Source organism: Scardinius erythrophthalmus (genome assembly GCF_964197995.2).
Source record: "Scardinius erythrophthalmus genome assembly, chromosome: 10".
NCBI lineage: Eukaryota > Metazoa > Chordata > Actinopteri > Cypriniformes > Leuciscidae > Scardinius > Scardinius erythrophthalmus.
The window spans coordinates 5,681,652-5,708,792 of record NC_138230.1 but is presented as its reverse complement, the minus strand read 5'-3'; the positions used below and the strand labels follow the sequence as shown (position 1 = coordinate 5,708,792).

At 39.8% G+C, this 27,141-nt stretch overlaps 2 protein-coding genes across 2 annotated transcripts in view; one reads left to right on the top strand and one right to left on the bottom strand.

Annotated features, from left to right (window-relative positions):
* The window catches only part of LOC308697125 (uncharacterized protein), a 450,215-nt gene that overhangs the window by 153,910 nt on the left and 269,164 nt on the right, over positions 1–27,141 (bottom strand). The window contains exons 18-20 of the mRNA XM_081376238.1: positions 22,896–23,069; positions 12,105–12,278; positions 11,504–11,677 (exon numbers count right to left, since the gene is read on the bottom strand). Of these exons, the coding sequence (XP_081232364.1) occupies positions 11,504–11,677; positions 12,105–12,278; positions 22,896–23,069 (522 nt within the window). The remainder of the gene's footprint in view (positions 1–11,503; positions 11,678–12,104; positions 12,279–22,895; positions 23,070–27,141) is intronic.
* On the top strand, positions 1,149–6,385 carry LOC308697173 (uncharacterized protein). The gene is made up of 7 exons (XM_081376316.1): positions 1,149–1,343; positions 1,860–1,909; positions 2,350–2,649; positions 2,915–3,166; positions 3,291–3,351; positions 3,435–3,680; positions 5,773–6,385. Coding segments are annotated over exons 1-6 (684 nt in total). The 5' UTR covers positions 1,149–1,341; the 3' UTR covers positions 3,454–3,680; positions 5,773–6,385.

The window sequence follows — 27,141 nt, the reverse complement described above, 5'->3', positions numbered from 1 at the left end:
AAAATATCTCGCTTGGCATTGAACTTTGAGCTTTATAATTTTACAGATATTATTTATGCTCTAACAGCAACATTACACACTAACTAAAGTTTGAAACATGGAATCGCATGCAACGGGACCTTTAAATACATGGTGATGATGACAAAATAATGAACAGCTGTGATGATTAGTGTTTGTGTCCATGGTAACTGATGAAGGGCGGGAAACTAGAACAACGGAACACATGTGACTAATGAAAACAAACAGAGAGTCCATAATAACTAAACAAACTGAACATAATGGTGACAACGATAAATAAAGTTATCGTCTCCCAAAAGAAAAAATTGACTCTGAACCGGCTTTACGAGTTGTTTTTGTTTCGTATCCCGCTGCGTATTGGTTCTACGTCACTAGAAAATACATTCGCATAATGTCCGCCTATGTTGTACGTTGTCTGTCCGCAAACAACTTGACCAGCCCTCCAGAGTTCAACGCAACCTGTAATTATGAATAATTATTGATGTATATATTTTCTACCGGTTGTTCAAAATACTTATTTTTCAGGCTTTTTCGGTTTTGGTAATGAACTTAAACCCTAACCTGGACACTCTTCTTACATCCAGCAACTCTGAATGTCTCACTGTGTCATTTTTATGATATTTTCCTGATTTTGTAACCTGTAACTGTGCTTACCCATGGCATTGGTTTTGTTCTTAGCAATTATATAATGATTTAAAAAACTGGCACAGGAAACAGGAAGATAACAACAAGAAAACGAAAAGTTTAAAACACGACATTGCTTTGGAAATGACGTGGAAAGACTTTGTGGTCTCTGCATTGTGGTCAAATGATCAAATATAAACGTCAACATGTTTTAAACTCTGAACACAGAAGCTAAATGAAGAATGAAATCTCTGCTGGGTTTTGTTTTCGCATCAGTCACGTGACCCGTGCGGCTCTAACAACTGATCAGAGATCAGATTTCACTACATCATCATGTCACATGATCATAGAGCTGTCAATGGAAACAGGCATTCCTTCAAAACAAAAGTCAGATTTAATATCCAGTTAAATATTCAGTTCATATGTAATTAATTCAAAATGACCAGTCACTGAATACCATGCAATATTTAGTTAATCTTGCTCAGTCAGCTTTGAAAGAATAACCAGTCGAGAACTATAATAACTAATAATTTACTTGTCATTAGTGGGAGGCACCAAACTAGTGTCTGGACAACCAACTGTGTGCCATTCTTTAGTTTTGTTTTTACTGAAATGCCACATCTCACTAATGCCACATCTCACTAATGTCACACTAAACCTGCTGTGGTTTATGAAGAACACTCCTGCTAAATATTTACAATGTAAGTTTTCATGTTTCTTTTTAAAATATAAATCTTGTGTGTTTTTATGTTATTAAGTGAACAGTTTTTTTTTTTGGAAAACTAAACCTGCTAATGATGCTAATAAGAAAATTAATCAACATATTAATGCAGAATATATCCATTAATGTGATTATGAGCATTATTGTTGTTTGTGTTTTGGGACTTTTGTTTTGAATGATAGTTTTGAGTAATACACGAGAATCAAGTCACACTCTCAGGACAAATGATACAAAAGCTGTCAGTGCAGTGTATCCTTTCTACCTTATTATTTACCCTCTATTAGTTATTGAAAGTGTACCGCACAACTGACAGCTTTTCTACCTTTTTTCCTGAGAATTATAGTCTGATGTTTCTTATTGGGCATTTTTATCATGTAACATCATGTTAAATATTCAGAAGAAATGAAAGTGAAAGTGATTTTTTTTAATCTCAGGAAAGCATCTTATCTTATCTGGATGAATCTGTGACATCACAGCTCTTCTGTTTTCTCATCAGGTTTAAACTCTTCAGTCTTCTGCTGCTGATGTGCCTTTACAATTACAGCGGTCAGTATTCAGTCATTTCTGTTCATACATTTTAACCATTTTTGGTTGATCATTCACTGTCAGGTACAGTTATTCTAGTTGATTGTTTCTCTGCTGAGTTCAACATTTGTCATCAACATTTGACATTACTGTCATCAACATTTGAAGAGTTAAAATGTGGCAAAGCTACTATTGTTGGCGCATTAATACTTTCAGTCATATATGCAGTGTATATACAGTAGGCTAGTCAACATTTGAAGTGGATCAAAACCTTTCATCAAAGTTATTAAAGTTATTACATGAATTTTAAACAATACCTGTTCTTGTCTTAGGAGTCAGGACAACTTTGATGAACTTTTTTGATCCACTTCAAATGTTGACTACTGTGTATGTGTATATAATATATACTATATATTAGTATTGAAACTTTATTTAATAAATATTACTGTCTGTACTTGCAGGAACCGCCACTATTCTTGTGTCAGGAATAAAGGGAGGCAATGTCACCCTGTCGTGTGAATCTGAGTCCAGAGACATAGTTTATATTGATTTAAGCAGAGTAAAAAGCATAATTTCTTGTCAGAATGAAGAATGTGTGAGTAAGAGTGAAAATGGACGAGTATTTAAAGAAGGATCATGTAACATGATCATCAAGGATCTGAGATTCAGTGACGCTGGGAAGTACATTCTGAGAGTCCATTACACTAATGATCAGACAGAGCTGGAACGACAAACCCTGGAGTATCAACTCTGCATTCATGGTAAAGTCAAAACTGATCAAACCATCAGCATGTGCTTTCTGGTTTTCCTTTAATAATTGTGTTAGCATTGCACACAGGTCTGTAACCAGCAGAAACGCTGAATGGGACACTAATATTCAGATTAGTTAATCCAATATATGCTTCACAGTGGTGGATTTTTAAATGATTACATTCGGTCCCCAATCCTAAATATTAATATATGCATATGGCCTTGACTGATTGAACCCACTGTAATAATGATTATTGTCTTTCTGTTTCTCCTCAGATGAGATCTCTGTAAAGAAAGGTGAGGAACTGAAGATGGATGTTCTGTTGGTCAACGCTGATAAAGTTGTGCACTGGGCCAAAAGAAGCACAGGGCGAAAGGAGGATTGGAGCAGAAGTCACGGGGTCAGGAGAGATCGAATGACTATTAGAGATAGAAACCTGATTATTAATAATTGTACAGTCACTGACACTGGAACATATGAGGTTCTGGACTCTGAAGGAGAAATATTGATCATGGTGACAGTCACAGGTGAGAGAAGATCAGTGTATGAGTAGAAATATTATGTTTAAAGCATTTAAACAGGTGAAGTTACATCATGATTCGAACATCAGATTGATGCTAAACTGAATGAGTAACATTTCAATTTCTACAGAATCTAGTACAGAATCAAAGGATGGATTGAACTATATAAATGATGACAAAACAAGAACATAGTAAGTAAAATAAGAGGGATTGAGAGCTTTACAAAATTGTGAAACATTGAGTTAATAAATAAATAAATGTGCTCTCTTTCCAGCTTCCCCTCTTCCACCTGAAGCATATTTGGATTTTCCCAGTTGAACTGTCTGCCCTTATTCGCTAACAGTGAAGTACTCAATTTCAAAGGACAACGAGAGTGATTCAAAAGCGTACAGCACCGTCTGCTCTCAGATGTAAATATGAACGATGGCGGGGATTTCAACCAATTTGAGCCCTGATTCAGACCCTGACAATGTTAACGAACCAGAGGATCGTGCTGAACAGATTTCACAGTTTCAGAGTGGTATGTTTTTTGTTCTAATTTTATTATAGATATTATGTTATCCACCATTTAATCATATTTGTTGGAAAACTATGGTGATATAAAAAGTAATTGATCACAGAATCATGAATAATTTTCCAAAAGGGCGATGAACAGTCTTACAAAAGCACCAGTAAACACTACATCAATACTGGTATGGCAGTTAGCAGGATAGCGGATGCAAAGCTTTACACCATAGCTATCATAGCAACTACATCAAACTTATAATTGGAACTCTTAATATAAAACACAACTACAAATAATAAGACATACTTACAAGTTGTGATCCATAAACAGATTGTCCAGACAAAGTTGGAATGGCTCTGTCTTTCAGGAGAAGCTTTTGTACGTATAGCCTGCATTAAACTCTCTCCTGGAAGCTGTTCTCTGTAAAATGTGCAGCACACAGACAAATGTTACGGTTATAATGTTCAGGAACCGTGTTAAAAATAAATGTAACCTCTTTAAGTTTGTCAGCCTTTGGACAAACGTTTTCCAGGGTGTAAAAAACAGCGACAACACTCTTCATCTTCTCTAATGCAGCTCAACCAGGCCTCGCCAACTTCATGTGTATTCTGTGGAGATTATTTAAATGAGGAACATTATGACTTCCTAAGATCCGGAAAAAAAACGTGCTGTCCAAACGAGCCATTCGTTGTAGTTCTTGAAAAGTAGATTCTGTTAAATAAAATATCTCCCTTTGTAATGGACTTTGAGCTTTGTAACCTTGCAGATCTGTTTTAAGCTCAAATGCTCTCCTAGACAGAAGATGGGGCGAAAAGGAAAATAACAAGTTTGTGCTTGGTGGTGCATTTTACCCTCTCAGCCAACATTGTTATACATGTTGTTTAGCATTGTTGCCTTGTCACATCACTTGATTTAATAAAATAAAATAAAAGCTCATTTGAGCTCCTTTTAAAAAGCATAAAAGCTTTTTTTCTTAACAATAAGCTTTTGACTATTTATAATGTTTTAATAAAAGAAAAGCTTTTATGCTTTTTAAAATGAGCCCAAAATTTTATTTTATACATCATTAAATACATCATTAAAAAATATTAATGTGTCCAAAAATGTTTATGGCATTTATAAAGCAACTAGTTCCTTTAAAAATGTATAGTGTTTTTTTTTTTTTTTCTCAATACATTGTTTTAATCAGGTACTCAAAAATCTTCTGTGCGGAGCCATTGTGCCACTGCATATCCTGCAAACAACATTTTTGAGGACCTGATTAAAACAATGTGTATTGAGAAAAAAAAAAACACTATACATTTTTAAAGGAACTAGTTGCTTTATAAATGCCATAACCATTTTTGGATACATTAATAGTTTTTAATGATGTATTCTGAAATGGAATTTGGTAATATTGTAATTTTGTTACTTTTTGTGCTATTTATCTTAAAAATTTAGAAGCAGCACAATGTCTGGAGGACTTTAAAGTCATATTGTTATGCCAAATGAATTATAATGTGTTTAGGATAAGTCTTTTTTATTACCTCACTATGACTGTGAAGTTGCTGATTATCAGATATGTGTGAATGTGAGCAGTTATGTCTTATGAGGGCAGATATTGTAATTTTTGCACTGTTTGTAAATTGAAGGAATATGCAATTTAGCAGTAAGCACTGTAAAATGAATTTCATATTTACTATAAAGTAGGCAGTTGTTCCATTCTATTGTCTGTATATTTAAATGTGTAACTTAATAAATAACCTTTCCTGCTTTAAAAGTTTTGAGAATCTTTCCTTTCATCACAGATGTTGTTAAAAGCCAAAAAGGTGCAGCACTGTAAAACCCGATAAGTTACGGTAACTCAAACCATTTGAGGAAACTGATTGCCTTAAACCATTTTAGTTTTTTAGTTTTTTTTTTATAAACCATTTAAGAGTACTGTAAACTCATATACATTGAGTTAAATTCACTTATATTTTCGTGTTGATGTTACATCTAATGTTATCATATGTCTGGGGTTGTTGTTTCTCTAAATTTTTCCCCTTCATTCTTTGAGAACTTAGTAAATAGAGTATGATGATGCAATAATGTCACACACATTTGACTGTCTGTGTTTTACTTACAGGTTTTAGATGTTAGTCTGACCTTCTCTGGATCAGCTGATGGAGAATAAAGAGCCACTACAGACACAATCACATTCAACAGAATCAACAGACACAAACCCACAGTGATCATCACACACATGTGTGTGTAACTTACAGAATGATAAGAATGCCGTTTTTCTGTTCTGGTTGATAGACCTGTTATTAAACGGGGAAGAGAAAAGAACAGGTGAGACTTGTAACGGTCACCAGCTGGAGTGCCCTTGAGAGCCACCAGAGGGCACTCCACAACACACTATTTTCATTCCCTCACAAACTACATTTCCCATAACTCTCTGCCTGGACTCATCATCCCTGATTGCATCCACCTGTGTCTCATTGTTTAACTCGCCCTATTATAGCCTGGTTTTCACATTCATTCCCTGTGAAGTCTTGTACGTGTAACACTGCATTCCTGAGTGTTTCCATTGTTTTCCATTATTTTCCATTGTTTTCCATGTTTTAAACATAAGGTTCCTGTCTCACCCTCTGGATTTGTTTCTTTGATTGGACTGATTTACTGTGCTCTGACCTTTTGCCTGTCTTTTGCTACGATTGTGGATTACCCTTTCATTAAAACACTGCATTTGGATCCTCAACCTTCATGTCTCGGAACATTTCGTTACATCACGTGATATACATGTGCCACACTGATTTGTCAGTTGTGTATAGAACACTAGTTTTGCGACACGTGAGACTCTTTGTATTTTCTGGTTTGTAGTAAGAGTTTATTTAGGGCGTCTTTGACGCTGAAGATCTTTTCTTTTGTTTTAATTTTGGGTTTTTGGTGAATGTTGATTTTAGTTAGATTAGAAATTGATTTTGTTTATATATAGTAACATTGGTTTGTTTTGTTTCTTTCTTTGATTTGGCACGGTCTAGTTCTTTTCTCTTTTCCCTCGTTCTATTGTGAACCTTTTCCTTGGTTAAGATTTGTATGCAAGTTGTACATTTATGTAAATAAGTATCTTGGGGTATTCCTCTTTTCATCTTGTATCTCACTGTAATAAATGATCACTTTACCTAAATTGAACTGGGGTGCGTTTCCCGAAAGCATCGTTGGCCAACTATGGTCGTCGTTACCAATAGAGTTCAATGGACATTGCGATGAACTTGCGACCATAGTTGGCCAACGATGCTTTCGGGAAACGCACCCCAGGGGCCCGTTCTTCGTACGTTGCTTATTACATCCGAGATCAAATGACACATCCAGGATGATATCATCGTGCGAATCATGATCTGGCTAACTCGGTTCTTCGAACAGACTTTCCGGATATGATTAGTATCGCTGGATTGAGTTATCTGAGATAATTGCGCGTTCATGCGAAGTTTAAAAGGGGATATATATCGATAGTAGAAACATTGATCAGCAACGCTGCTATTGGCTGTTCAGCGTGGCCAAAGAGCGCGCTCAGTTTTTCTCCTCCGCAGAGCAAGAACGAATAGTCGAAGTTTATTCAGAATTTTAATGTTTAATCAAAATGCCAGGGAACACCTCAACGTCTGCAAAAGCCAGGAGAGAGGGCTGGCAAAAAGTAGCAGACAATTTAAATCCGTTAGAAGTGGCCATGTTAGATGTTTTTATCACTTATTAGCCTATATTTTTGTATTTTAATAATTGCATTATTACTTTGTGCATTGTAATGTCAGTCACCATGCTAGAACATGGGAACAAATAAAAGTGAAGTACAAAAATATTCTACATAATGGTAATTTTTAGTTATATTATAGTCTCTTTTATAAAAGGTACTGTTAAATAAATGGTTGTCTGTTTATAAAAGCAACCAAGGAAAAGGCTGAGAAAAAAAGAAAAGAAAAGATCTTAGTAGCCTACACTGTAAAATATTTTCTGCTGCATTAAATTAAGGCCATATAGTCATTTCAACTGTTAAATCTTGAGTAATGATGAATTGCTTTGACTTGTGAAAGTGAAAACTGATAAACTTATGTTAATGTAAAAATATTTTGCCATGAGTTATTGATCACATTTTTCCCCAGTGTAGTTCATTGTAATGACATTGTGTTTTACTCTTTTGTGCACTTTTACATAATAACACTTGTATCTGTTCCCAAGAAAGTGGTGGCTGAAATATGTGCAGTAAGTGGACATTTTCTAACTCTCCAAAGGAAAGAAAGTATAAGACTTATAATGTCCATTTGTTTCCATTGCACTGGACAGTGAATAAACCCTCTCAGATAACTGTCATATGGAGGAACTAGCCTACCTGCAAGTGCATACATAACTTTACTTAATTTATACTTGTATGCTTTATGGCTGCAATATAAGTCGCAGGATTCCACATCTACAGAAAGGCCTACAGAAGAGTCTGCACACACAGAGGAGACACAGGCCTACAGGTGGGCAGTGTATAGCCAACTTTTCCTTTTTATTTGTTGCATGAGGCATGTGTCTAATATCTCTTGTTGCAGGCACTTGACCACTGGCTTTTCTTTACAAAGAGCAATTGAAATAAAACTCAAGGAACTAAGCACATTTGTCTTTTATTAAACATTTAATGAAAAGTGTTTGTTTTTTTTGTTTTTTTTGGCAATGTTGTGTAATATGGCACATGCAGCAATGTCACAGACCCTGTCAGGTGTGCAACCCTCAGACTTTCAGACACTGACATCTTCCCTTTAGTTAGCCAAAGTTCATTTCATTGTGTGCCCTTGTCCTGGCTAGAGCTCCATTGTAACTGGTTTGGGTCAGGGAATGGGGTCATAAAACACCTGTCTGCAGGAACATGTCATAATCACCTATGAAAAATGCAGTTCTGTTAGGATCAGCATAAGTGTATGTAATACAGCGAGCTTGATATTTAATTGTGGAACTTTCCTTACCACTTTCAAATAATGTGCATAAATGTGAATCTCTGAAAATGCTTAAGTCATGCACAGATCCTGGCCATTTTGCTTTCACATTTGTGATATGGAAGATTTTAGTCAACTGCCTTTTTTTATTTGATATAATATTACTAATCTGGAATATTAAGAATCACAATAGTGGGCTGCACATTTACATTGTGAATCCCCTTTCTGTTCACATAATCCCCTTCATTGAGGCCTTGATGGCAGTCTATGGTAGCCTATAGTCTATGGTACCAATCATGTTAGTGAAGCCTGAGTGACATATCTGTAATCGGCATGGTCATGATGATCTTCATAATAAATTATGATAGCCTAAAAAAAAAACTTTAAAAAAAAACTGCTTTACAACATTGGGTCTTAAAAATGAAAAATTTCACCCAAAAATGAAAATTCTGTCATCATTTACTCTCCCTCAAGTTGTTCCAAACCTGTATGATTTCCTTTCTTCTGCTGAACACAAAAGAAGATATTTTAAGGAAGGTTGTTAATTAAACAGTTGCTGGTCCCCATTGACATCCATAGTATTTTTTTTCCTACTATGGAAGTCAATGGGGTCCATCAGTCGTTTGGTTACCGACTTTCTTCAAAATATCTTCTTCCATCTATCTATCCATAGACCTGCATGAAATGACTGACAGACAAGAACGGTTTGACCTAAAAATATAAAAATTGAAACTACTGAGGAAAAAAAGACTTGATCTTGGATGCCCTTGAGGTAAGCAAAAACATACCAAAATTTAATTTCAAAGTGAACTATCCCTTTAAAGGTCCCATTCTTCATGATCCCATGTTTCAAACTTTAGTTAGTGTGTAATGTTGTTGTTAGAGTATAAATAATATCTGTAAAATTATAAAGCTCAAAGTTCAATGCCAAGCGAGATATTTTATTTAACAGAAGTTGCCTACATCGAACGGCCGGTTTGGACTACATCCCTCTACTTCCTTCTTTAATGACGTCACTAGAACAGTTTTTTGACTAACCTCCGCCCACAGGAATACACAAAAAAAGGGGGCGTGGTCTTGTTGCACTCCCACGGAGAAGAGGAAGAGTTGCGTTTGTAGAGTGTGTTTGTCACCATGTCATCGAGACGCTGTTATTTTCATCCCGGAGTCCAATCACCTTTTTGGCCTTCCCAGGGACGCTGTACTTAGAGATCAATGGTTACAATTTATGTTTAACTCGGTTCCCGAAAATTATAATCCACATGTGACTAAGAGGATTGACCTTTCCGGGCAACGTGCGCTAAGCTGCTGTCGAATCACAACACGGGAACCGCTGGCACAATCAGAACTCGTTACGTATTTCTGAAGGAGGGACTTCATAGAACAAGGAAGTCATCAGCCCGTTCTTAGGACAGTGAAAACATGGGTTGTACATTGGCATGAAACAGCGCGGATGAAAGGTGAGTGTGCGGCTGTCAATCACCGTGCCGGGGTGCATACGGGCATTCAGAATCACAGATTATACTTTTTGGAAGTATGACCAATATTAGAATTTTCAAAGCATTGCAGTAAATCGCGCTGATTAAATCTAACGATCGCTTATCATATCATATCATATCAAACTTTGTAAATCATGGAAGACCAGTTATTTTGTACAAACAAATAACAATCATAGTGCTATGAAATAAACGGTGTATGAACGGAATCCCTGTTATGCATAAACATGTTATAATATAACATAATATAAACATCTTACGACAGGAAAATTTTCACTTTACTTATCTGATTCAGATCCAATACTTGACAACAGAGGAGGCGGGTTTGATTTTCTTGGAGTAGAGGTGAATTGCTCCCTCTCATAGCTAGCACAAAATAATTCATATTTACAATAATAGCAAAACGAGAAAGGCACAACAAAGGAAACTCCGTAACTGTGTAAATTAAGCGAACAAGTGTGCTACTGTTACGTAATTTAACTATTGAACTTACCTGTCTAGCAAAAAAAAAAACGGCTCTGCGGCTCTCTACAGATGTGACGTAATGACGCAAAGACATGCTCGAATTTCCCGCAGAAATCCACCAGTACCACTGGAATTAAAATCATTATTAAAAGCTAACCGATTTGAATCGAGCTAAGGCAAGCAGATAGTTTTGAACACTGGCTGGTTATGTTTTTTTTGGGGGGATAATTTTTAACACAAAAAAGTTACGGACTGCAGCTTTAAGTAAGTTCAGTGTTGATTCATTTCTGTTGTAAAAAAGTTATTACTTTAGTTGATTTATTTATAGAGCCGCTCTGGAGAAAATCGTGATGTCATCGTCCAGCTCAGTTCAATTCTCGTATAATGATGTCAATGCAGACAGATCAATAATATTGTTGAATATTAAGTGTCTCCAACTAAGCAAGCCAGAGGCGACAGAGGCAGGAACTCAAACTCCATCAGTGACAGAATGGAGAAGAAAACCTTGGCAGAAACCAGACTCAGTCACTCAGTTCTCTGACCAACGAACGAACAGTGTTTGATTATGATTCAGGCATTACAGGTCAGATTGGATCTGAACATTCAGAATATTTATCCAGTTCCATCTGGTTGAAGGTTTCCTTGTTTGACTTTGGATGAAGGATATGATCATTCTGTAAAGTTACACACACGTGTGTGTGATGATCACTGGGGGTTTGTGTCTGTTGATTCTGTTGAATGTGATTGTGTCTGTAGTGGCTCTTTATTCTCCATCAGCTGATCCAGAGAAGGTCAGACTAACACCTGTGGGTAAAACACAGACAGTCAAATGCGACTTTAGAAAAATTAAAAGAAACTACTTAGATGATTAAGTGAGAGATCATAATATAAAACTGCAATACACGATTGTTAAAGATGGACAGTTTTAATCATCACTACTCACTCAAGCGTCTCCAGTTTATAATGTGGATCCTCCTTCAGATCAGAGAGCAGCTTCACATCTGAGTCTCTTAGTTTATTTCCATACAGATCCAGTTCTCTAAGGTGTGAGGGGTTTGATCTCAGAGCTGAAGTCAGAGCAGCACAACCTTCATCTGTAACACCACAATCCCTCAACCTGTAGAGAACAATGACACTCTTCAGTCTCTCAGTTCAGGATCTACAGCTCAGATAAGCAGGACTTAAGAGACTTAATCCACGGCACCATTAACAGGTCCAGTCTAAGGTTCAGACCCACTTCTACAAACTGCTTGAGCGGGTTAGTTTCCATTTGATAAAAATTGCAAGAATATTAATTTTTTAGGCAAGTACCCAAAAATCATCAACATATCTGTATATAAACATGGCTGTCACATCTTTACATCATACAGTCATCTTTAATCTATCATTAATATTGTAAAATGATGTCAGACACATTGGAAATAATCTAATGAAAATAAAAGAAAAATTACCATTAGTAATTTCACAGATTTTTTTTTTTGTATGGCAATCATTATTTACCATTAAAATAGAGGACTCTGTTGGGACATTTTATACAATCTTACCCGAGTATCTCCAGTTTACAGTGAGGACCCTGCAGTAGATCAGAAAGCAGCTTGACTCCAGAATCTCCTACTTTATTGCTTGACAGATCCAGTTCTCTCAGGTGTGAGGGGTTTGATCTCAGAGCTGAATTCAGAGCAGCACAGCCTTTATATGTAACAACACAATCCATCAACCTGTAGAGAACAATGACACTCTTCAGTCTCTCAGTTCAGGATCTACAGCTCAAATAAGCAGGAACTTCATAATTAGAAAGAGACTTAATCCACGGCACCATTAACAGGTCCAGTCTAAGGTTCAGACCCGCTTTTACAAACTGCTTGAGCGGGTTAGTCTCCATTTGATAAAAATTGCAAGAATATTCGATAACACTTTATTTAACAGTGTCCTTGTTACATATCGTCGCTGTCGGGCGGAAACCTCCTAAGTCCAAATTTGGCCAATTTCATATTTTTTCACAAAACGATGCTATTGGTCAGTTCCCATGTGGGTCTGTTATTTTTACAAATTATTAATCAATCTAAAGTGTTAAAAATAGCTTGAGGGCAAATCTCTGTCTGAGAATCCTCGTAACTTCACCTCTTCTTCACTCCGCGGCGGGAGCCTCCGCGGCATTTTGTCTCATCAAGATTGAAAGTCGCAACGATTATTAAATCCTCGTCGAGCAATACGTAAAGCAAGCCTTAACTATGATTTTATCTGTGTTAAACTATGATATCAGTTATTGATGTATTTGAAATATCTACTTACAGGTGCTGGTCATATAATTAGAATATCATCAAAAAGCTGATTTATTTCAGTTATTCCATTCAAAAAGTGAAACTTTTATATTATATAGACTCATTACATGCAAAGTGAGATATCTCAAGCCTTTATTTGTTATAATTTTGATGATTATGGCTTACAGCTTGTGAAAACCACAAAATCAAAATCTCAGAAAATTAGAATATTACATGAAATCACAAAGTAATTACACAGTGATACCATGGTCATTGAACCAGGTTTTGGTTCTTTTGGCAGTGTGGGCAGGTGCAAATCCTGCTGGAAAATGAAATAATTTCAAGAGGGTCATCCCGAATCCACCTGATGGATCCTCTGGCAGATTTTTTGGAGAGTGAATTAGTTGCATCAGTTGCATCCTCATTGCAACAGGTGTCTGATGATCACCATCACCTTTATAGCTGTAAAACAAACAAACAACTGTGAGCATGTTTATTACACAAAATACAACAACTGCATTTCAATCATTAAAAGTAACATTGGCCAGATGCAAAGCCATACAGACACATAATGTTTGTATGGACTATGTAAAACTGGAATATGTAAACAGAATTATACTGTAGCGTTCGCTACTAAAAAGTAAACAGATGGATTCTTCCTCCTTCTAAGGCTTTATTCAGAAACTGCAGGGTTACTGTTGTGGCCGTAACCCACGCCGTACAACATGAAGGGGAGAGATATAACGTGCTGTCTCTGCTATTAAACTCACTTCCTCTTAAACTCACTCACTCTTCCCGCTCCCAGCTCTTCACTCGCTCTAGACCCTTGACCCCGCTAAAACCCCGCCCCTTAAAGAACCAGGGACTAACAGATAGAACCACTTGTGAGTCGATTAACACTGTCGAACAACATAACACTAACTAACTAGTGTCTTCCATTTATACTGACATTACACTGCCCCCCCCTTTAATAAGAAGAACCCTCGTCCACGAAGTCTTTAACCCTCTGGGGTCTAAGGTGTTTTTGGGGTCCTTGAGATGTTCTGAAATGCCCTGACATTTGTGCTTTTTTCAGTTGCTTATAAACATATTAATGGCAACCAAAATATGTGAGCAACAAGAATGTACATGTCTGCATTTTTGAGAGAATAATGTTTATGCATGGTTATTGAAAAAACTAAAAACTAAAGTTTCTGAAATAAGGCCATAAAACACATTCTAAATATGTGCCAATAAGACTTTTGTCTAATGGATGTCATCACCTAGTGTTTTTTCTTCAAAATGATGTGAAAATCACCCTGCCTTATCATTCACATAACACAATACATTGATTTGAATTTTGCAAAGCACTTTCTGTTTGGAAAGGCAATATGCGGAGTGGGCGTCAACAATCATGTATATTTAGTGGTTCACACCTGAGGAGACAATGGGGCCTGCATACTTAATTAGCCATTCATTCAGGTGAGTCACTGAGCCACAAGAATGCAAGAGCAACAGTTGGAAGCATCTCAATTCTTTTTTATTTTTCCACATATTGTGCTTGCAATTTGGCCTATAATATCCAAGGAAAACATGTCTAGTAATGTCTGTGCAGTTAATTCTCATACTGTATTTTCAGTTTTGGAATATTTATCCTCTCCCCAAATTTGTCACTAATAAAACACAATAAAAATTATTTAAAGAAAAGGCTTACATTTACCTTTTAATAGTTTGTTTACATCTACCTTGTAAATATATATTTTTTTATTAAAAAGGTTACAATTACAACAACAATTCAAGTGTAATCTTTCTTTGTAAAAACTAAAGTATACATTTTATCATACATATTTCAAAGTTAAGGATTTGATTGATTATTTGATTATTTTTGACAAAACATACTATATTTAACATGAGCAAATATTGGCAAACAAAAGTTTATTTGAGGTGGCAGATATTTTACAGTAAAAATGTATAATCTATCCAAAACTAATCAACGGAATGTTGTCTTTCATATGTCTGTAACATAGGTCTTTCATTTTTATTATAAGAAATATAAATGTTAATTTGCAGTTTAATACGTTGCTTATACAAATACATTTTATTTCAACATATTTCAGTCGATTTTTACTCAGTATAGCAATACAGTTTGCTAAAACCGAAACATTCATTCACAACAGAAACGCCTGACTGTAACGTTGTTTTTATGAAATATTAGGGCATATAAATATTAATTTTCAGTTTAATACGTTGCTTATACAAATAGCCTACATTTTATTTCAACATATTTCTGTCGATTTTTACTCAACTCAGTATAGCAATACAGTTTGCTAAAACATCATCATTCATTCACACAGAAACGCAATTTAAATTTAAACTGTCTTTTTGCGAGCTGTGATAAACAGCGCGCATCTCTGCGGCTGCCGTTCATTCATTCACAGAAACGCGATTAACTTGAGAAGGAAAAAAAACTTACTACATATTCGGATCCTCTCTCCTGCAATACCCGCACTCTGAGGTAGATTTTCCATTATTATTATTCCTCACAGCGCTGCCAGATGGTGTAAACACGTAGGCTACAATGATATGATTAAACTTGTGTTTTCTCGAGCTGATATGGGGGCGTTCACAGGTTTGCTTGGATTGCCTCAGTAATTTGCGTTTGAATAGCACACGCTCTCCGTGGGCGTGTCACATTACATTTGAATGAGCTCTAATTAGCTTGACTGGAATCGCTCTCTTTTAATACAGATTTCACAAGATGAGAATATTTGTTTTTTAAATAAATTACCTCAATTAAAAGAAGATAATTCAAGCTTCATGCCTGTGTGTCTGTATGCCTGTTTGACTGAGTATTCGCTGAGTTACAGTTCATTTTCGGACGCGTTTCAGAATGGTCTTCACTGACAGAGAGAAGGCAGAACTCGCATCACGTTTATTTTTCTTTATTTGGCAAAAAGCACAACACTTTGTTTTTATTGTGAGTATACACAAAAATAATACACATTTAACAGAATCGATTGATGTATGAAACTTGCTTGTAATATCAAAGTCCACAGAGCAAAATTAATTTCTTTTGAACTGAACTGAAAAAAAGCGAGCTGGTATCGCCGGCGATAGCGTCGACCCCAGGGGGTTAAGGTGCCCAGGCCGACGTCTCTGCCTCCTTGGCCGCATCTCAGGTTGAATGTCTGAGCTTGCAAGGGGATGAGGGGTTGGGGCATGGGGATCAGTGGGAAGTCCATGGGAAGTGGCCGCATGTGGGGTGTTTAGGACGGAGAAATCAGGACCCACTGGGGTGTGGGGCACGGGTGTGGGGTCAATGTTGTTTTGTGAGGCGGGGGGGTGGTCTTTCTCTTTTCAAAAGAGGTCCCAATCCCGTTGATGGTCAGCTGTAAGGATAGCTAACTGTTGACCCAAGGTCCTATTAAATCTTTCAACCAGGCCATCGCTTTGGGGGTGCAGGGGCGTTGTGCGAGTTTTTTCCATGCCAAGCCGTTCACACAGGGCTGCAAACAGCTTGGATTCAAAATTTCTCCCCTGATCACTATGAATGACCTCCGCCACACCGAACCTGCTGAACATCCCCTCCACCAGTGCATCCGAAACCGTCTCTGCTTCCTGGTTCGGTATTGCATAGGCCTCAGGCCACTTTGTGAAGTAGTCCATGACAGTGAGGACGAACCGGTTACCTCTTTCAGTGACAGGGAAGGGGCCCATGATGTCCACAGCTACTCTTTCCATTGTGCTCCTACAGCCTGCTGTTGAAGTTTGGCATGAGACTGATCGAGAGGGCCCTTATAAGCTGCACAGGCATCACATCTGCGGCAGAAATCCTCCACGTCCCTTCTATGCTGGCCCCAGTAGAACCCCTGGTGAAGGCGGCGGAGCGTTTTGGACACCCCGAAATGGCAAGCGGTTAACACTGCTTCCCTCAGTATTTTGGGCACTATTACTTGCCATCTGTCCTCCCCAGTGGCAGGCTCCTTCCATGCTCGCTGGAGCACTCCCTCACTTAGCCTCAGTGTGTTAAATTTGGACCACAGTCCCTTTGTGCCCAACGAGCAGCCCGTAGTATCCCCCCAATCGGGTCTCTGCTGTGCCTCCAGCCAACGTAGAACAGGCCTCAGATCCTCATCTTTCTCCTGCTCCAACTTCCACTCTGGTGTATCAAACACCCTCAGTGCTCCACATGCAGGCTGTGCTGGCTCGTTTCCCAGACACAGTTCCCTCTCCTGCGTCTCTCTCTTCTCACAGTGACGGCAGCCCTCGGCGGCACAGGGGCGACGAGACAAAGCATCGGCATTGGCATGGTTAGACCTGGGTCTATGAACTACTGCGAAGTCGTATGACTGGAGTTCTTCAAGCCATCGGGCCACTTGACCTTCAGGCTCTTTGAAAGACATCAACCATTGAAGAGCAGCATGGTCTGTCCTTATTGTGAATGGTGTGCCGCACAGGTAGTATTTGAAGTGTCTCACTGCCATTACCACTGCAAGGAGCTCACATCTGGTTACACAATAGCGTTTCTCACACTTGTTAAAAAAGACCCTGCTAAAGTATGCCCCTTCTCCCCATCTGGTCTGTTCTGCGATAACACTGCCCCCATGCCAACGTTGCTTGCGTCCGTTTCTAAAACAAACGGCAGTGTGGTGTAAGGTGGAACAAGGACTGGAGCTTCGATCAATGCTTGCCGTAGGGTATCGAATGCCTTCTGGCACTCGTCAGTCCAGACAAAAACATGGTCTTTCTGCTGGAGGCGGAAGAGCGGTGCCCCTATACATGAAAACCCCCTTACAAACCTTCTATAGTAAGAGGCGAGCCCCAGGAAACTCTTCAGTTGTCTCAGGTCTGTAGGGATTGGCCAGTCTCTAATGGTGTGTATTTTGTCCTCCAGGGTGCCTATGCCCTCCTTCCCCAACTTGTGTCCAAGGAATTCAACTTCCCGCCTCATAAAGTGGCATTTATCTGGATGCAGTTTCAGGCCTGCTGCTGCCACTTTTTCCAGCACCCGTCGGAGGGAATCGAGTGCTACCTCAAATGAATCACCATGGACTAAGAGATCATCCAGGTATACAAGACATTCATGGTGAGGCACTCCTGCCAACACTTTGTCCATGAGCCGTTTGAACGTGGCAGGAGCATTACAGAGTCCGAACGGAAGGACCTTGAACTGCCAGAGGCCTCTATTTGTGCGGAACGCGGTTTTGGGAGCAGACTCAAGGGACAATGGCACTTGCCAGTAGCCGCTCCTCAAATCAAGGGTTGAGAACCATGATGAACCAGCTACCAAGTCGAGGGACCCGTCCACTCTAGGCAGAGGATATGAATCCTTTTTCGTGACTTTGTTGAGCTGCCTATAGTCTATGAAAAACCGCCATCTGGAACTGTTTTTCCGTGGTACCATGACGACTGCTGAAGCCCATTGGCTCTCTGAGGGCTCAACTATACCCGCCTTCACCATTTCTTCCAATTCCTTATCAGCCGCTTCCTGTCGGGCCAGGGGGAGACGACGTGGCCTTACTCTTATCGGGCGGGCATCTGCAGTGTCAATAACATGGTGCATCAAGTGGGTTAGGCCCACTTCCTTCTCATTGAGAGCAAAAATGTCGATGAAGTCCTCCATGACTTCCCACAAGCACTCTTTTTGTTGCTCACTTAAGCCCTCACAGTTTTTGGACCAAATGTCTCTCACAGCCGAGATCCGAGTCTCTCTCTCATCATCGCATAGCCCATTGTTCACACCACAGCCATTCCGTGCTGACGGAAAAATGGGGGGAGGGGATGTGGCATCACAATTGGGGCTGTAGTGTGTGTGACAATTTGAACTAATGGCAGGCGATTCCACTGTGTGAGGTGGTGCCCCAAGGGCTGGGCATTCAGCGCTAAGGGCATGCCTGGATGTGTCTGCTGAATACACAGATAGGGAAACCTGGGTCAAGTTTGGAGTAGGATGGGTCAGTTGCACCGAACGTCCATCAGGGAGGGTAAGTGAGTCTCTACATAGGTCCAGAACACAGCCAACGGCCCTCAAAAAATCCAGTCCCAGAATGCATGGGTCCTGCACTTTAGCCAACCACGCCTGGAACGAGACGGACAGACCCCCTATGTCAAACAGGAAGAGACCTTTCCCTTTCATTGGCGCAAAATCACCAGTCACAGTTTTCAGACGAGCAGACGTCGATTCCAAAGTTGTCCCCACTGGGACCAGGTCAGGACAAACAAGGGTTGCATTCGATCCAGTGTCAACAAGGGCTGTGCAAGTGACTCCCGCCACTACAATGGGTATGTGGCAAAAATTTTCAACATAAGACCAGCCCACTACCATAACAGTCTCTGCAGGTTGCAGTTTAACCCCTCTCTCCACCCGCTGCTCCTCATCCTCAGCATGGGGCGAGGTATGGGAAATATTATCACGGGCCCGTGTCCCCCTGTCTACACGGGCCCCTGGGCGTTTCCCTGCATTTGACCGATCCTAGGGCAATGTCTGATCAGATGGCCTGGCTCTGAACGGGGCTCTGAGGCGGAGCGGCTCGGGCGCATCGTTGCAGCATTTGCATAATTATCCACCCACGTGGGCGTCCTGGGACACAATTCAGTCATTTCCGCGGCCCTCACTATTGGAGTAACTTCAACTGCATCCATTTCAGTCCCCAGCATCTCCCTTTCAATAGCCAGTTCCAGCGCTTCACTCAGTGTGGTCGGGTGAGCTAGCTGCGTTTGTACACGGAGCTCTCTTGGGCTGAGTGCCTGGATAAATCTGTCTCTAGTGAGCTCATTCTGGACTGATGGTGGCATTTCAGCATAGGCGCGTTTACATAAGCGTTCAATGTCATTGGACAAAATACGGAGGGGTTCACCTTGTCTTCTGCGTCTGTTATTAAATTCTGTCCTTAAAAGGACAGGCTGGCTACAATGTCCAAACCGCCTATGAAGAGCCCCAACCAATGTCTTCACGTCTTCGCGAGAAAAGTCTTCGCGAGTGTGTCTTGCTGCGCTGCACATGCGCTGTCATGTCGGCGCCTTGTTTCTGCTGATGTGCAAACTCACTGTGCGGGGTAAAGGGAGGTGCGAAGCCAGCTTCAGCAGCTTGTAACATGATAGCCTCTCTCATCCTAGCCGCCTCGCTCGAAACCCAGCGCGGATCTGCTGCCGGAACGTGTGTCCACAAGCACTCGCTTTTCCCCCTTACTGTCTCCTGCATCTCTTGCTTCACTTTCAGCCGCGCTCCGTAGTCCATCTCGGCAGCGAATGCTCAGCTCGTGCGTTAAAGTCCGTCACTTCTGACACCAAATGTAGCGTTCGCTACTAAAAAGTAAACAGACGGATTCTTCCTCCTTCTAAGGCTTTATTCAGAAACTGCAGGGTTACTGTTGTGGCCGTAACCCACGCCGTACAACATGAAGGGGAGAGATATAATGTGCTGTCTCTGCTATTAAACTCACTCTGTCTTCCCACTCCCAGCTCTTCACTCGCTCTAGACCCTTGACCCCGCTAAAACCCCGCCCCTTAAAGAACCAGGGACTAACAGATAGAACCACCTGTAAGTCGATTAACACTGTCGAACAACATAACACTAACTAACTAGTGTCTTCCATTTATACTGACATTACAATACTAATATCTGAAAGAAAGGGAATAAGTGTACTTACTTTTCAGTTGTTCTCAAAACTGAACGACACCTGTCGCGTGCCCTCCCAGTGCGATTTGCAGGTGAGGCTGAGAGTGATGCTAAAAATAATAATATTACTATTAATAAAGGTTGAACAAAGTACTATGCCAGCACATGCATAACTGATGGACAGTCAGCATGTTGATAAAACAACATCAGGTCTAACATCTGTAAAATAATGGGTAAATATGTACTTACTCTTTCTGATTTCTGTCTATGTTGCTGCGTGCCCTCTTAGTGCGAGTTGCAGAACCTACATCATTCCTTTAAAAAAAAAAAAAATTGAAAACTATTATTATCATATATTTTAGAGTACTATTCGAGCACATGCACAACTGATGGGCATTAGCATGCTGATAAGATAACACAAAGAAAAAATATGTAACATTATCAACCAACCTCCAAAAATAAATAAAGTCATACAGGCTCATATTGTAATAAGTATAAACAAAATTGAACTAACATGGGTAAATATGTACTTACTCTTTCTGATGTTCGACTGTGTTTCTGCACGCCCTCCGAGTTGCAGATGAAGGTGATGCAGCTACATTCCTTTTTTTTTAAAAGTTGAAAACTATTATAACATAAATATTTCAAAGTATATTACCATTAGTCTATATGAATAACTGATGCGAATAATTGTAGACACGTGCTGTAGGCATATATTGCTTGTCAATGGGCCATTACGGAGATAGCACAACTCAAACATTAACACATTTGCAATTCATCAGCTGGGCATATTTACACATTTCAGCACATACACACATTTGCAATAGATATTTGCAAGCACTCTTCGTTGATGATAATGAGGCAGCATAAACACTAGTCAAAATATAATCTAAACATACATACTATTTTCTAAATTAATTTCAAAATTCTAACTTTCATACAAGCCTATGACCTAAACATATCATTGTACATATTATAAAGCATGTCTAGGCAATGCTGTATAAAGTCTTCTGAAGGCATGCGCCGAAACGCGTTTGTGCAAATAAGTTTATTTATGCATGAAGCCTCTCTCCTACTTTATACAGCATAGCCTAGACCATTTAAATATAAATTACTCTGAATGGCAAGTATGGAAATGGTCCAACCAGTAAAATCTGTAGCCTACGTTTATATAAAATAGCTTGTCAACTAATGCAAGTAAATTTAAAAAGACTTACTCATCCGAAATATTATCCACGGCTGGATCAAGTCGCTCTTCAAAATACAAGCGTTCGTCGTCAGAGTCCCGCTCTTCTTCTGAGGAAAATGTGAACTCTTCATCACTATCCAGGACTAGCTGAAGGGCTTCCTCACCAGTGAATCGTGCCATCTTCCAACGGCGCAGGAAAGTGAATGAATGAAACTTGCTGGTTTTAAGGCATTTCAGGGGGCGTTTACCTTATTTTGCATAGATCACCTCAGCACATTATCTTATGAATAGCGCGCTCTGCGAGTGGGTGTGAACTCATTACAGATAATTAGATGAGACGAGAGAAACTGTACTTCTCTTTAGTTTCATACAGATTACATTGCAGGAGAATATTTGTTTTGAATGTGAACTGTTTTATTTAAAAGTAGAAATTTAAAGCTTTCTTTAGACGCATGTTTCATGGTTGTGTGATAAGTATTAGCTGAGTTTCAGTTCCTTTTCCAGACTTGTTTCAGAAAGATTTTTGCGGAGACAGAGTGAGCTGAAAGCGCACCCTGTTTATTTTATTTATTTAAAAATAAAAACAAGGTTTTGATGTTAATGTGAGTGTACACACAAAAAAAAGAAGACCCTCTATAGTTTATATTCATGTATTTATTTTATTTATATGACCATAAATGACGGATTTTTTTAAGTTTATGTTGCTGCTATGTGAAAAAAATCCAGCAAAACGCGCCGGCGCGTTTGCCGACCTCAGAGGGTTAATAACTAAAAGTTTGCCGACCTCAGAGGGTTAATAACTAAAAAAAAAAGCCGTTTTTTTAATTTCCTGAAAAACAATGGTTTTGGAGATGTAAGGATTCCGCCCGACAGCAACGATTTGTTACATGAACTTACCATAGTAATAACAGTGAATTATGCATAATTACATGCAACTAACCCTCAACCAAATCCTAATCCTACCCTTACCCTATAGTAAGTACATGTAGTTGCTTAATATTACTTAGTACTTAAATATATAATTAAACTGTGAAAATGACACCTTAAAATTAAGTGTAACCGAATATAAATGTTTTTAAGTACCCCAAAAAAATTAACATATCTGTATATGAACATGGTTGTCACATCTTTACATCATCCAGTCATGTTTAATCTATCATTAATATTCCCATTGTATGTATGTATGGCAATCATTATTTACCATTAAAATAAATGTTGGGACATTTTATACAATCTTATTCACCACAGGAGAGAAACAGACAACGTTGAGACTTTTATACAATATTACTTGAGTATCTCCAGTTTACAGTGAGGATCCTGCAGTAGATCAGAAAGCTGCTTGACTCCAGAATCTCCTACTTTATTAAATGACAGATCCAGTTCTCTCAGGTGTGAGGGGTTTGATCTCAGAGCTGAAGTCAGAGCAGCACAACCTTCATCTGTATCACCACAACCCCTCGACCTGTAGAGAACAATGACACTCTTCAGTCTCTCGGTTCAGGAAACACTGATATAAATGGTAAATGGTAAATGGTAAAATGGTAAATGGACTGCATTTATATAGCGCTTTCACAGACCTATGGCCACCAAAGCACTTTACATAGCCTCACATTCACCCATTCACTCACTCATTCACACACCGACGGTGGTGTCAGCCATGCAAGGCGCCATCCAGCTCGTCGGGAGCAGCTGGGGTTAGGTGTCTTGCTCATGGACACCTCGACACTTGGTCAGGTGGAACCGGGGATTGAATCACCAACCTTTCGGTTTGTAGACAATCTACATGAACCACTGAGCCACTGCCGTATAAATGATAAGATATATGAATTTCTCCTTTCTCCTCAACAGATTTGTATATGAAAGCAGTTCTTCACATCATCCAATCATGCTTATAACTATTGATGTGGAAAATATGCAATTGTCCTGTTACAAGTATGCCTTTTGTAAACTAGATAACCTGTAAATAATAAAACTATATTTTATTGAATCTAAGAACCTCGCCTGCCAAAATTCTTTGATTTCTAAAAAACTGAACTGAACAGACCACGAAAAAGTCTTCTGACCTATAGATTGTGATTATGAAAATCCAGATGCTTATGATTTTGTCAGGGTTTTGTCACTTCTGTCTAGTTCATTTCTTGGTTTTGTGACAGAGCTCTGACACTACTGTTTTTGTTTCATCTTTGTCTGAGTGTACGGTTTTGAGCTATGGCGTTCCGATCGCCTCTTTTATATGACTTTGCAACATGCACTCGTCTCAATGAACGTGACGTCTGCGTCTGCAAAACGTGATGTCTGCGTCTGCCAATTAATGTATTATTATTATTATTATTATTATTAAATTGAACAAAGTTCACAGGGGACACATTTATCACACACACACACACACAAAAAAATAGGATAAGGAACGCGAGGTAGAGCAAGGCAATAAATTAGGCTACATTTTCAAACAAGATACAGTAAGAGATAGTCTATTAAAAAAATCATTCATAAAACATTTAAAGCAATAGAAATTAAACATACAATACATGATTACATAGAAATAGAAATAAATAACATGAAACAACGAAAAAATATTTTTCATCATCTTCAGGAAATCAGGAGGTAACTTATAATGAAAACATAATCTTTTTTTAATAATAGTAGTTTTAGCGGCTTTCTTGTTAGTTGATTAACAAAGAGAGTCATAGAATAACTTTAAATCAACACAGAAAAGCCTAAAATTAGGCTTAGAATCAGTGACTTTACATTTATGGAGATGAAACTGGCCACATAGAGTTAGAAGTTTTAATCTGTTGTCCATCTCTTTTCAAAATCAAAAACAGTACATTCTTTGTTTCAAAAATAAAAAGTTTGTTGTAAGCAGAGAAAAAAAAAATAAGCCAAGCTACTTCATTCCAGAACTCCTTTGCATAATCATGAGGTCAACCTTCAGAATAGCATTTCCTTTAACATATTTTGTTTCCCCAAAAAATTGTTTTATTTATTTAATTATTTAACTCCTTGCACGTTTAATTAGCGTATTTATATATTTAGTTAGTTAGGAACATGGGCGGCGCTAGGGAGGGGCTAGCAAGTGCTTCAGCACCCCCAAGAAAGACAAAAGCACCCCAATAGCACCTCCAAAAATAATTTCTGGAAGCAATTATATTCAGGCTTTATTCTATGAACCACAAGGTGAAGAAAAAAAAAAGAAAACTTATCTTGTTATTTCGAGATATTAAGTCGTTATTTCAACATAATATCTAGCTATTTCGACATAAGTCGTTATTTCGACATATGTTATTTCGACATGATAACTCGTTATTTCGACATAATAAAGGGACAGTCAGATGCATTAAGCCACATTATGTGTTCTTATAATGGTTTTCTATGGGAGGAAAATGTTTAACGTGTAATTAGACGTTGAGTTCATATTCTGGGCTCATTTGTTTTGTTTTTTTGTACATAGCCTACTTTATTATGATTTTAGTACAAATAGAGAGTCTGTATGCCTACTATACGTGTTGTAGCCATTAAATAAACACATTTAGTTTCATATTTGTTCAAATATTATAATGTTATTTTTTTTCCATCTATGCTAATTATGTAAAGTGAACAGTACGAGTAAGATAGGATGCGCAATATATCGCGAGACAGTGGATCAGACATGATTTTGACCACTTCATTAAGTTTTGTTCCCTTTCAGTCGAGAACGTCAGACGTAGTCGACGTCAACTGAATGGGATCACGTTAGGGAGCCTGTTATTTTCGAGCATGTTAGAACGAGCCAATGCACGCATTGGCGTGCGTGAGTTTCATCACGCATTGGCGTGCGTGAGTTTCATCACGCACTCCGCCTCGCCAGGCGGGTATAAATACAGAAGCGGATGCACACACCACCTGTCTTCGGAGCCGATCGTTCTTTATGTCGAAGTCTCTGAAGAGTGTTGTTATACTACAACGAGCGAGTGTGTCTGTGCTTCTTCAGGAAGTCTCTCCCTGGCTGGTGTTTCTACAGCACGAGCAGCGGTGGTCGCAAGCTCTCTGAGCTCTCAACTGCTGTTCTAACAGCATCACATTTTGTGTTTGTGTTTGTTTGTCTGACGGCTGGTTGAGGGCGAAAAGAGTGATTGCTTCACTGGTACAGGCTGCACCATCCCTGTCAGTGTTGCAGCAATCATTCCCCTGTGTGCTCCGGCACTAGACAGAGGTTTCTCACTTCCTGAAAGAGCAACACGGGTGCGTTTGCATTTTTTTCAAGATGTCATTCCGCCCATGCGTTTCTGGATGTGGTCGTTCCCTGTCCCCTTCTGACGGTCACAATTGCTGCATCACATGTTTGGGTTTACAGCATGATGAGGCAGCTTTTGTGGGCGGATTATGTTCCCATTGCGGGAATGTGACTGTCTCAGTGTTGAGATCGAGACTCACCTTCGTCCGCAAAGTGCAGTCTCCATTACCACGCCCCACCCCAGGGTGCCGTGTGGGATGGGTGATCGGAGAACAGTGATGGAGTTTCCTCCCGGTAACCATTCCCTGTGGGCTCCTCACTCCTCCGTCACACCTATACTGGTGGAGCCCCCCGTTGAGAGCTCTGGTCCCTCTGTAATGGACAGACCAGATGTCTCACTCGAGGCTCCCCCAGGGGACAGGACGCCGATCGCAGCATCGGAGGGTGAGCTGACCGATGACGACTCGGCTGCGTTTTCCCCTTCGGGATCAGATCCTCAGTTGTCAACTATGCTCAAATGGGCTGTCGGGCTCAAGTGGAACCCTCCACCGTGTCTTGCTCAGTCTCGGTTGGATGATTGGTATCTCGGGGCGGGCCGTGCTCTGTTCTCAGCCTGCCGCCCCAGTGCCCCTCTTTCCCGAAGTGCATGGAGAGCTTACTAGGTCGTGCATGGCACCTTTTACTGCCAGAAGCAGCCTGGAGAGCTTTCCCCCCCTCACTAACCTTGACGGAGGAGCAGTAAAGGGTTACAAGGCCATCCCTCCCACATCCTGCCCCGGCGGCCCGCTGCTGCCATCACCCCGCCGCCGGTGGCAATTCCTCCGCCTGCTCATCGTTGAGGGCATCCCCCTGCCGCTGGCCAGGTTTAGCCTTCACCCAGGCCTCAGCACAGAGCGAGCCTCAGGCAATTGCCCAAATTCAGCGGCGTTCTGTACACTTCAGTGTTGACCGAACGTGCCCGTCATGCGTGCGGAGATCGCAGTTCTACTGGCGAAGGAAACGATAGAGCCGGTTCCTCTAGCCAATATGAAGTCGGGCTTCTACAGCCCGTCCTTCATTGTACCCAAGAAAGGAGGTGGGTTACGGACAATCTTGGATCTGCAACACTTGAATCTGGCCCTTCACAAGCTCCCGTTCAAGATGCTAACGCAGAAACACATTTTTCAGTGCATCCGTCCCCGAGATTGGTTTGCAGCGATCGACCTGAAGGATGCGTACTTTCATGTCTCCATCCTGCCGTGACACAGGCCATTCCTGCGTTTCGTGTTCGAGGGTCGAGCTTATCAGTACAAAGACCTACCCTTCGGGCTAGCCCTGTCAC

Bases quoted from the DNA above. Each gene is read 5' to 3' on its own strand.
- LOC308697173 (XM_081376316.1), top strand. The intron at 1,910-2,349 runs GTCAGTATTCAG...CTGTACTTGCAG, and splicing joins GTGCCTTTACAATTACAGCG to GAACCGCCACTATTCTTGTG. The intron at 3,167-3,290 runs GTGAGAGAAGAT...CAATTTCTACAG, and splicing joins GATCATGGTGACAGTCACAG to AATCTAGTACAGAATCAAAG.